At 51.7% G+C, this 12495-nt stretch overlaps 1 protein-coding gene across 3 annotated transcripts in view; it reads right to left on the reverse strand.

The window, feature by feature from the left end:
• Positions 1-2915: 2915 nt before the first annotated feature.
• CHL1 (cell adhesion molecule L1 like) overlaps positions 2916-12495 on the reverse strand; it is an 86740-nt gene continuing 77160 nt past the window's right edge. For 2 of the 3 annotated variants that reach the window (XM_081160446.1, XM_081160448.1), the window contains 4 exons: positions 9493-9654; positions 8730-8861; positions 7787-7859; positions 2916-6574 (listed from right to left, as the gene is read on the reverse strand). In XM_081160446.1, coding sequence (XP_081016572.1) covers positions 6358-6574; positions 7787-7859; positions 8730-8861; positions 9493-9654 — 584 coding nt within the window. In that variant the 3' untranslated portion in view covers positions 2916-6357. The remainder of the gene's footprint in view (positions 6575-7786; positions 7860-8729; positions 8862-9492; positions 9655-12495) is intronic. The other variant, XM_081160447.1, reaches the window with a different exon arrangement.

Below are 12495 nucleotides of genomic sequence, written 5' to 3' on the forward strand. Positions count from 1 at the left end.
TTTATTACTTCGCACCCCGAAGTGCCACAGGAGCGGGACGCGCCTCGTTTCGCACGAGAGGGAAGGGCCATACGCTCTTCGGGGAGCAGGAGGCCGTCCCTGCAACTTGGGAAACCGGGCAGCTAAAATCTGTCACAGCAGCTGACGGCGCTGGGTCCCAGGGCTGAGGTCGCCCTCAGACGCTGAGCCCAACACAACTGTCACCCACCCAGGACCCGCGATGACAGCTCGGAGACTGAACGACCTTGAGCCGCGACCCTGACAGGCCGGCTCTGACGTCACTGGGCCATTTCCGATCTCCTTGGGCGACCCCACAACTTCAGCAAACACTGGCTCTGTCGGCTTTCAGATCTGTCCTTCCTTCGGTACGAAAACAGTTGCTCGGATTTCTCGTGAGCAACTGTCTAAGGGATTCCAACAGGGGAGCTAGCTCTTTAGGACGTTCTGTCCAGATGCCCTGGCCGGTGTCGCTTAGGTTAGAGCGCCAGCCTGCCGACTGAAGGGTCTTGGGTTCGATTCCCAGTCAAGGGCATGTACTTGGGTTGCAGGTTTGATCCCCGGCCCTGGTCGGGGCACGTGCAGGAGGCAACCGATCGAAGTCTCTCCTCCCCCCTCATTTCCGCTCTCTCTGAAAAGCAATGGAAAAAACACCACCCAGTGAGAATTAAAAATATATACGAAAAAAAAGTTCTGTATAGAGAGTAATAATGTCTAAAACAGGCGTGAGAACAGGTCATCTCAGATTTGGGGTAAACAGTGTGTGGTCTGTATTCTTTGAGATCTCTGAATTTTTAAATGACTTTCAAAATCGGTATTTTTGTGTGTATATGGTACTGTTCAACTTACAAACTACCTTTGCTTGCATCACAATGAAACCTATGACCAGCTCGTCACAGGCGAGGTCCTTGCCTGAAGCCCAGTCATGGGATCGGCCCGAGAGCACTGGCTACAAGCAGAGCCGGGGTCCCCTCAAGGCCATGACCTCTCCAAGGTCAGCGCACCCCCACCCGCTCACCTGCAGAGGTGAGGCCTCGGGGCAGTCAGGTGTGGACCTGCCAGAAAGGGATGGCCTGGGGGCTAGCGGGATGGCTGAGTTCTGTCTTCCATGTGTGACAAACCTGAAGACACACCCTCTCCTGGCACCGCTGGCGGTGGGACAGCTGTCCTGAGAGCTCAGCTGTGCGCCAGGGGCCTGAGCGGGAGCATTGAAGGGTTCGGTTAATGCCGTAACGTGAAGTCGACACTGTGTGGCTGTGTGGTCACCCATCTAAATTCCTACAGGTGGTGTTGGCACTGCTACAGTGTTTAGAAATGTGCACGCCCTTCCGAAGTGGTTTATCATGGTGCCTGGGCCATGCATATGTTAAAGAAAAGACTACGAAATATCAATGTGTTTAGAAATAGATAATAGAAATAATTCAGAAACTACTCCCATCTGTCTCTACCGGAAGGAGAATGGGTAAACTGAGAAACTAGTTATTTTTATGCCCTAAGTATTGCAACTGATAATTCTATCACACCGCCGGGATTTGAAAAATACGGATCCCTTCGATATCAGAAAAGGCCTGTGTAAGTCACAAAACTTGAATTAATGTCAATATGACGATAATGAGACCACAATGTAGAAGCAAAACTTGTGTAAAATAACTTCTACGGAATACATGTTTAAATCTTTAAAACGGCCTTGAAGGGAAAGGCCCTGGACCCTTGGGTGCTTTCTGTCCCCACAGATATTACTTCTAAATGCTCCCCTCTAGTGGATGAGTCTTTTAATTACACCTTTTATTAAAACGGTACAATTTTAAGATGCTTCCATTGTTTAACTTCATCACAGAGGCATGGTTTGGTATTTTAAATTACTTTTAAAACAGTTAATTCTTATACGCTACCTAGGAATTCAGTGTGTTATAATGTAAACATTTCTCCCCCAAATGATGCTTCTGCTCTTGAAACGCTGACTCTGAAGCACAGAGGAGAGGAAGTGAGACCTACAAGCCTCAGGTCTGAGGAGGATCCAGGGCTAAGGTCCCTCAAACCACCTGTGTGCACGTGACAGTCAGGCCTGGGACGGATGAGACAGTGAGGGACACAGTCCCAGTGAGACCCGGGCTGAGTCCGCAGACTCCAGGCTCAGTGAGCTTGGCTACAATGTTTCCCCCGGAGAACTGCAGCGCAACACATGTACCGATTTGTTGCAGTTGCTGCTTTTTAGGCTGTACCGTCTGGCTGTTGATAGACATATATGATATTGTTTCCCCTATGTATGTTTTGACCACATATCTAAAAACCAGGTTATTTCTAGACATGACCCGTTAGTCAGCTTTAAACCCAAGCTCATCTTCCTCCAGCGTTTCTGGGAGTGGGGAGGGTGCGGGCGGCAAGCACCCAGCGTGATTCGGGTCAGCCAGCTCTGCTCTGCTGTCGCCAGGCCACGCTGGTGACACTCACCAAGGACTTAACCACCCTGTGTCTTAAATCCCAAATAAGAAGGTTTCAGACATTAAACGCTGTAACACGTAAAGTGCTTAGTACACATAAGACACTTTTAAAATTCACAGTTTTCAATAGAGTGTCTGCTGAGCGGGCCTGGGTGTCTGTTACCCGCGAGCCTATTTGAAAGTACAGCTGCTGGACATTTTTGCATTGTTTTAAAAACCACCAGATGAATATACATTCACCTTAATTTTACATTAACCTTCAGTATAGAATTTATTGGCAGGTTACTTTTTGTGGCTATTGATTTTAAATGGTCTATTGTAAGTATAGTCGTTCAAATCAAAATACTGCATTTATACCTCAGTCACACTGACTTATCCTTCACCTATCGACAGTCCGGGCCCCAGGCCGCTGGAGGTGAGGCTGAGACGTAAATCCTGACTCTTCTCGGCTGGACAGAGAAGAACACAAACGTGTTTGGAGCACATGAAGTCAGACTTTTATTTGGAAAGTTGAAACTCATGTATAATGAAAATATTTTTAAACCGTACAGATTCACAGGCAAAATACAAACACCACCTACAACACCGACACACTGGAATAAAGTTCTGCTACGAGTATCAACCCAAGTGAAGAAAAAAAAGGGAAGGAAGCAGGTAAACTAGTTGTACATACCTTTTATCTCTTTTGATGATGTCATCAAACAATTCAAGACACAAAGCGAGGTCTGCTTTGGCTCAACACTGGGAATGTCACTATGGGGACACGGGGGTGTCTACACCACCGCCGAGGACAAGCCCAACCCCTTTCAAACCCACTCAGCGTGGTTTCAGGAACCGTATCCTAATGTCATGTAAACATATTTAGGGTTTCAATTGGCAGTTACGTTTTCAACGCTTAGAAAGGCAAACCAACGTTCCTCACTATCAGCCTCTCTTCAGCTCCTCTCTCCCACGAGTATAAAATAGGAAAAAATACCATTTGAGACTTCCCAGCACAATCCCATTGTGCTTTACATTTTTATAAACAGGGGTACATCCAAAATAGCAGATGCCTTTACATGAAGAGAAAAAACCCACCAAATTCACACCTTCTTACAAATACACATGCAGGCCCAGGAAGAACACTTCTGTGCAGCAAAGACCCTGCTTCATTTCCTTCCGACTCGGCGTTTGACGGCGTGTAACTCACGCTGCTGGGGAACAGCGGACTTATTGTATTTCCTGTAGATTTGTTTTTCTATAAAAATATATTTATGTGCTCACAGGAAAAAACCGTGTTGGTGTGCGTGGGGTGACGTTTCAATACATCATCCGAGGGAAGGTTGGTTTGTCAAGTTCAAAGGCCTCTTAGCTTTTACTATTTTCAAATGTTTCTTCATAAAAAACAACACCCTGTGACAAAGAGAAGGTAACTGAGACCATCGTCAGCACTTTATAGTTGAGACCATTTGAAGCAAAGGGGGTCGAGCCACTTGCCTAAGTCGGGTTTTCTGTACAAAGTCAGCCCCGGGACCAGGAGAGGACTCGGGGTTTCCCAAGCCCTGGGTGGCTCTGGGGAGTCGTCCCCCCAACAGTCCTCGAGAGCGCACACAACCGATTACATCAAAGTAACATCGACGGGGGCTGGGGAAAGTCAGTCAGGGACCCGATCCTCCTGTGCTGAGGTTCCCAGGAGGAGCGGCCAAACATACCGCAAGGTAACGGGAGACAGCGAACGCGGTCGTGATGCAGTCTCATGTCTCACGCCCCTTAGTTTGGGCCACGCAGGACGTGGGGGCAGGGACGCCCTGTGACCTGCCAGTAAGGGAGCCCTGCGCTTCAGGGAAAGGAAACATTTTATCACTTAGTTAACTTCTAACTAACGGGTCATTAAATGTATCATAATTCTGCCCCCCGGTGCCTTTTTGAGATTGTTTCTAATTTACAAGTTTCCCTTAAGACCTTTTTGACTGACGACAAAGAACAGGAGGAGCTAAAGTCACCGCAGAACCAAACTCCAACGTGCCAACGGGGCCTCGTCAGCACCCTCGGGGAAGTCAGCTCCTGACGGCTCCGCCTCCAGAAACGCCGTTCCTTAGACGTCAGATGGAGACGGAGCCAAGGCGCGCCCGCGGGTGTGCGGGTCCCACAGTCACAGGGCGAGGACCCAGACGTGGTTCCCGCTGGAAACGCTCGCTCGGGGGGGTGGTCAGGTCCGAACCCGAGTCGGTTTTGAATAAGACATTCCTTTGCTGCCCCTGCATTTTGGACAACACACAGGTCTAACCCGCAGCTAGGTATCCGGGTGCGTTACCGCGTTTACCGTTACGCACACCCCTCATCGGGGTCCTCAGGAAGTACCGTGGGCTGCAGAAACCAGAGTCCGGGATTTAACAGGCGCGCTCCCAGCTGCAGTTCTGAAACAAAGGCAAAACCCGCGGAACAGTTTCACTTAAGCAAGATCCAGGGTTTGGGGCGAGGTGAAGAGATGCCTCCGAGCACTGAGGAGCTGAACACCGAGGGCCACGGACATGCAAGCAGGACCTTCACGCCCTTTCAACCCGTTCTCAGGGACACCGGAGAAGGACAAGTAGCCCGCATGCGGGAAGCGAACCCCCTGAATCCAGCTGGTGTCGCCAGGAGAACACAGACCGACAGACCGACATCCCGCCTGAAAACATTTAAAACGTGACGGAGGCGGAGGCAGGCGCAGGGGTTTCTGCCGTGAACAGCGTCTCTTCCGGGGGCTCGGGCGGGAGCACACTCAACAACAAGCCTTATTTTCAAAACTATGAACACATTCCCCTCTATACTTATAGGACCTTTTATTTGAAGACTGTTGGGAAAAGCAACAGAAGAACAGAACCCAGGTGCCCGGCACAGCGTCCTCCGCCGGCAGCCCCGTGGCTCTGGGACGGTGGGAACGGGCGGCTTCCCGCCTCCTGTCCTCGGACGGCCTGGCCACGCTCCCGCTCTCGCCTCCGGATGCGACCGGCCCCCCCCAAACCGGGCGGATGTCGACCGAGCACGTGCAATGCAGTCACGAAACGGCTGCACACACAGTCACGGAAACGGAGAAAGGTGAGCGCCGTCGAGGGGGACACGGGGACACGGCGTAGGTACAGGCGAGACCCACGCTGCTCCTTCCCAAGGTGACCGCGGGCGGCTGCCTCCTCTGCAGCCCAGCTCAGTCCAGGAAAACCCAGCCGGCTGGGTGCCGATAGCGCCGCCGAGAGACACAGGCCCTTCTCGCTGCAGCCGCGAGGGCGAGGCCCCCGCCTCAGCAGGACCGTCTGGGGCGAATAGCGAGAGCTCAATAAATACCAGCTGGCCGTCTACACAGGACTTCTACTAAAATTTAAATAATAAATGTTGACAGCGTACAGTCCACGGATGATTTTAATGAGACATTCACTTTCCTCTTTACACTTAAATAACCTGTGTGCTCGCCGCCTACCACCTTCCAACCTGCAGGGAAGCGGTCACTCAGTTCGGAGAGGAGCACGCGCTGCTGAGACCCCGCGAGGTCGCCGCGCCCGTGGGAACGAGGCCCCGCGAGGTTGCCGCGCCCGTGGGAACGGACCCCGCGAGGTCGCCGCGCCCGTGGGAACGAGGCCCCCGCACAGTGGCCAGTGCGACCGGGCCGGTACGGAGCACACTGATGGTCACTTTGGATTCGGTGGAGGTGAACCTAAACACAGGATTTGCTTCGTCTGCATTTTCAGCACCTGTAAAGAAAACAAAGAAAGACAGACCCCGGCCGCCGCGGCAGGCGCTCGGTCTTTCTCGGCAGCGCTGCTCGCTGTTCACTCCCTGCGACGGCGGGAGGTCGGGGCTGGGTGGCGCCTCCGGCAGCGGGCTCGGTCCCAGGTGCGTGGCCCGGCCCCCTCGAGCGCACAGACGCGGAGCTGGCGGGAACGGGGGCGCCCACACGTGGCGGTCACGCCCGCAGCGGGAACGTGGCCGTGGAGCTGCCGGTGCTCTCCACGGACCCCTTCTCCTTGGCCCCGGCGTAGGCCCCGATGAAGGACCCGTCCTCGCTGAACAGGCCGTGGTCGCCGTCCCCGTACTGGACCAAGCTGTCGGCGCTCTCTGTGGCCGGCAGGTCCCGCGTGAGGGACCGGAGGCTTCCTTTCAGGGGCTTCTCGTCACTGTCACTGGAAAACGACACGGAATATAGTTCAGCAAAGTCTGAGCTGAGCTGTTCACGCAAAGCAAGGTTCAAGCGGGAGTCTCACAGTGGTCAGGACACTCCTGCGACCACCCAGGAGGGATGACACATCCTAAGTGACAGGCACAGGTTTCAAAAGTGACAACCCCTCCGTGCCATTCGGAGCAGCTGAGAACTGTTTTCCACCATTCACAGCGCTTCTGCCGCCCCTTAAAACTGGGAGCTGTGGATTAACAACAACAAAAATGATAAAATATAACTGGGAGCTCCGTGGGACGCGAGGTTCCACTTGCTGACACGGAGACGGACGCTGTCCCCTCAGCTTTCACCAACTTTGAAACCTGGGGTCCCCGAGTCTTCACCTCTGTTCTAGGACTTGCCCCCACATCCTTCCGAAAATCACGCTTTTGTTTAAATTAATCAAGTTCTGTTTCTTGTAACCAAAGAAGTTCCTTTAATAGAGTTTATAAACTCAGGCTTCCTAAATTTTACAAATAGCTGGCATTTTTAGAACACAAATCTACAAGCATCCTATACGTATGGTTTGGGTTTTAGTTTTCAGAAAAAGCAACTCTGAGTTAGTAAAAAATCTATAACACTGTAGGTTTTCTAAATTCCTGATCGGGATTCTTTTTACGTACTACTGGTTATCACACTGTAAAGCTGTGTAGCCAATTGAGCGGTTTGATAAAATTTGAAAAAGGAATAATTTGGGGAAATGTAAGTAGAATGTAGGTAACACATGGTAACATGTGGCCATCGGGGCTGCGGGGCCGCAGGCCCCACTCTCAGCGCTGAGGGCCTGGCCAAGGGCACTGCCCTTCCCCACATCACCAGGGACTCGCTGCCACCAAGAGCCAGCAGGGGTGACGTGTGTCACGTGCGAGCCAGCGCTTAGGGCCCACGTTGGGCTGGGTGCTGTGGTGGTCTGCACGGTCACCTCCCGGCCGGTCACCTCCAGCACCGACATCCCCACAGTAGCGAGTGCTGGACACATAACTCGGCAGAAGCCCAACTCGGCTGTCCTGACCGATGCGGGCACTGGCTCGGGGCTGGGACTCCGCAGGGACACCACCACCAGAAACCCGCGGACTGCACTGGCTCGGGGCCGGGGGGGTGGCGAGGAAACCACACTCGGGGCTGCGACCCGGCCTCCAGCACACGTGCCTGGGTCCGTTTTAGGTGACGCTGCGCTTACCTGTAGTCCCCAAAGGTCTCATCTTTCCCCGACTGAACTTCCGGGTCCGGGTGCAGGTCTTCCTTGTCTTTCACTGAAGAAAAGAGAGAGAAACAAAAATGCAAACGAGCTGGAAGGCGCCTGCGGTGCTGCTGGGCGGCAGGCGATCGGGAACCGCGCAGTGCTCACACCTCCCGCGGCTACTGAGTCCCGTTTCTGTGGCTGAATCTGCCACAGTCAGTCACCTCGTACGGAAAATGAGGGGTTTCCTGGGTTCTCCCCCTTTGTCACCCAAGTCCCAGCACGTTGCAGATTTTCATGCGCTTGCTCAGTTTTCTGTGGGCTACAAGGCTTAGCTGCGGCCTCTGAGCGAAGGCCAGATGACTAAGTGCACTTGGTAACAAGTCTTCTCAACACCTCTGGTATTTTAAAAATAACAAAAAGGAGCCGGGGATTCTGTGAGTCTCCTTAGAGTCCACGTAAAGTACGAGAAACTAGAAATCAGTACCCACCTGGAGACAATACTCCCCTTGGTTACTTACTAAGGAACAGTTTCTCCTCTCGCTACATGTGTATCTAATGCGCTGATACAAACTTGACTCAAGTGTGTCATTAAAAGAATAAGAGGCCTCCCTGAAGAGTGTCTCCAGGAGAGCATCTAATCAATTGAAAGTCATCTTGGAAACAATGTTACCTGTTCATTTGTGGCTTTTTATCTTATGTCCCACCTACCAGGGAAGTCATACGGCTCTTGCCCCTTTCCCACTTACTTCTCTTAGCACGACACTCTCGAGATTGACCCTGTTGTCACACACTGCAGGACCCCACCTTTTTCGCGGCTGCGTAGTATTCTGTCCCACAGAGGTGCCGCGTCTCCTTCAGCCACTCACCCATCTCAGGGAGCTCGGGCTGTTTCCACGCGTAGCGTTGCCCCGATAAACTTAAGAGAAAGTGGAGCCTCTACCTGAGTACTTCCCGCCCCTGTTCCTCTTCACAAAGCAGACGGTCAGCAGGACAAGCGTGAGGACCGCGATGGCGCCCATCAGCCCGATGAACCAGCCCTGGGTGGCGATGTCCTCGTACAAGCCGGCGTATTCTGTTGCACAGAGAAGTCACACACTGAGGACTAGGGAGTCACCGGGGAAAGTTAAACATCATTTTTAAACACACAGAATAGCATCAGTTTTGTTCTTCCTGCCGGTGACCCCGGAGGGAATGTGGCTTGGAGGACATTTCCCTGGGTGAACACTGGCAAAACGGCTCAGTGTGGATGGAGGAAGGCCCCTCTCTGGCCGTGTCTGAGTTGAGGACGGAAGGCAGAGGGGACAGGGCAGGGGACAGGGCAGGGGCCAAGGCGAGAGGCAGCAGAGGAAGCGCAAGCAGAAGCCCCCTGGGTGACTGCAGGTCGCCGCGGCGGTTCCGGGCCCTAGTTTGTTTTTTCTTTACAGTTTTGTTATTAAATAGTTTTTCTATTTAGTTTTGTTATTTAGTTTGTGTTAATAAGCAGGAGATACTTTTAGGCAACTATCCGGGGAAAGGCGACAGGGGCAGTGGGACCTCTGTGGAGGCTCCTCACTCGGATAGTTTGAAGCTCTGCGTGGACACAAATGGAAACTTTATGGCTAACGCGCTGCACATCCACCTTCAGCGCAGGGAGGGGGACAATTAAACGGTCTACAGGACAGGACGCACTGTCTGAGGCTGCCCCGAACCATCCCATGTCTCACCTCTCCCTCTCGCCTCAATCACATCTTCAAAAATGCTATTGTTACCAACCCAGTTCTTAGTCAGTAGGCGGACTACATGCTTGGCGCCGGGCTCGAGTACCTCTAGCGGGTGAACCTTTTCAGTAACATTGACTCCTTCTGAGAGCTTCCCGGTCCCTTTACCTAAGAAATGTACACAGGCAAAGCACATACACTGTAATCATCGAAAAGCAGGACATAAAAGGTGGGAAAACATAGACGTTGTTATTGGAGACGAGTAAGGGAGCTGCTTGTAGCGTTTTTCCCCCTTAGATAGTTCTTGAATTATCAGATCAATACAACCGACATCTCAGGTTTCCTTTTTTACTATACTAAATGCGGTGAGCTTAATTCACGTCCCGGTGGGACGACGGACATGCTGACGAAACGGCACATAAATCTGCCCGGTCAGGTGCGTGGTTCAAAACCAAACATGGACTTTCGAAAAATGATTGGTTGTCATTTTGTGGCATTTGAACTTTTACAAACTGAGCGGGAGGCTGACTGTGGCCCTTGAGGCTTATAATTGGAGCAGGGACATCTCAGCTGCACGTTACGCCTTTCCCCTTGCTCTGCTCCACAAATACCGACGGAGTAGCATCAGGATGTGGTCATATACTGTACGTGGGAAATTTGTAGGAACTTAAACTGCACAAAGTGCAGGTTTCTAGGCGCATTTAATTGAAATGCACTGAGACTTGGGCATGTTCTGAGAAACTGACGCTTTTCAAAAAAAACATGACTATGCCAATCGATTCATTGTAAAAACTCATAGTTGCAGATAAAAATATGAGTCAAGTGTAACTAAGGGATACATTAAATTTCTGGTCTTGCAACAAAATATCTAAAATACATTCTTAAATATTTTGCTAAAAATCAGCTCCAGAAAAATGTTAACAATTTATAATGAAATAAAGTATATTCCATACGTTGAGAATATTAGGGGCTCTGAAACTCTGTTCTCAATGGGACACTATGTTACCTGTTCAACTTTAGTTACAATTTTTCCGTAGATGGGAAACTGATTGTATAGTTTCTGATAATGAAAGGGTTTTGTTACAAAGGGCTCCTTGGAAGAGAGGAGACCGGTTACGTTAGCTGAGCAAAGCCATGAAGATTGAGCGCCGCTGAGACAGAATGCCGTTAATTCTGACTGTGAAAAACAGAAGTATTAATATAACATTAGGTAGCACAAGCTTTTGAAAAACAGAGGAAAGCAGGTGTTCCGCCCAAACCAGTAAGAGACACACAGACTATTTCTGACTGACTCTGTCTCTTCCCTCTTAGATTACGGAGCGTGAACTGGGACGAGCAGGAATCAGGAGGACCAAGGCCACGCATCCCACCCCACTCTCGGAATAAACGCCCGGGGCCCGGCCCGGGCTGAGCAGGAAGAAAGATCCCAGGACTAGCTCCCAGTTTGCACAAAAGTCATCACTTTGGGAGGGTTTAGTGATATCAAGATGCATCTCCTCTGTGGAAGCGTATGGGGCGTTTTTCCCAAAGATCGTGCTGAAATCCACTAGGAAGGTTTGGTTTCTCTCCTGCAACGCAGCGGACAAGCCTGCAGAGGAGAAATCAGTGGGGGCTGGGGAGGGGGCAGCTGCTGGGACATGAAAGCGCAGGTCCCTGGAAAAGACCACAGGCACGCCCGCGAGAAGGTCCTCAAGCCCGTCGCCTGGGACAGCGAGCGTGAGGCACTCGGGCAACAGCTCCCTCTCCGAGCTGCAGCTTCGTTTATAAAATCACAGACACGTCTCCCCTCCTCTCAAACAGCGGTGGGCAACCTTTTCATCTCATGGCACGTAAACTAATTACTACAATCCTGCGGCACACCAAAAAATATATCTATTTTGCCAATCTGACAAACAAGTAGGCGTAATTTTGATTCATTCACACTGGACGGCTGTTGTCCGGTGGGCTGCTGTCATTTTTTGACAATCTAAGGGAAAATAGTCAGGGGTCGCAAGTGTTAAATAGTCTTACGACACGCTGGCTGAAAATCGCCGGCCTGAAGACAATTTGTCCAGCGTGAGTGTAACTGGGTCCAAATTTTCCAAACACCCCCATGCTGAGGGGAGGGCACCCCAGCGCGGCCGCTCTGAGGAGCGCAGTGCCCACGGGACGCAGGCTGGCGAGGGCGCGACCAGCTTCTCTCACGCAGGCGGCGGTCCCGGCACCGTGGAAACAGCAGCCCCCCCCCCGCCGCCGACGGTGACACTCGGGCCTCGGCTGCTCTGACTTTGCTCCTTTCTATCGGACACTTGATGGGAAATAAGACCCTCGAGTGACCAGAACGTTTTCATCTTTGAGCCTCACCCCGTGAGCGGGTAGATGGGTTCCGCCTGGCGACTGACGGTGGGTTTCCTGGGAGAAACGTCCGGACACATGTGCTTTCCCCGTAACAGGGGGTCCTGAACACTTAGGGAGTCCGAGGAAAACATCGGTCTTTTATTATTTAGACACAGAAGGGCCCATAAGGGGAAGAATCTAACTGAACGTAAAGGTCCGGGCACAGCCACGCGAGCCCACACCCCGGCCTTAGTGACTCAACCCTGAACGTACTTCAACGTGAGTCTTTCATAAATAACCGACGATTTCATCTCCTCGGCACTAGTTCCTCTTTTCTTTCATCGGTTCTACCCTTTCTCCCCTCTAACATTGGAGGAAGCCCCCGTAAAGCGTCTGCCGCGTGGTCCGTGACTAAGCGACGCTCTACTTCCCGGCCGTGCGGTTTGATTCCCGTCGGGGCAGGTGCCCGGTTTCGGGCTCGATCCCCCCCAGTGGGGGCCGCGCAGGAGGCGGCCGGTCAGTGGCTCTCTCATCATCGATGTTTCTCTCTCTCTCCCTCTCCCTTCCTCTCTCTGAAATCGATGAAAATATATATATATTTTTAAATTAGTAAAATGGTGCAAATGAAACCAGATTTATTGGCCATTTCAGGTCAGATATTTGGCACCAACCGTTGGGCAGTGAATAAAACTG

The sequence above is a fragment of the Miniopterus schreibersii genome (assembly GCF_964146895.1).
Source record: "Miniopterus schreibersii genome assembly, chromosome: 15".
Taxonomy (NCBI): Eukaryota; Metazoa; Chordata; class Mammalia; order Chiroptera; family Miniopteridae; genus Miniopterus; species Miniopterus schreibersii.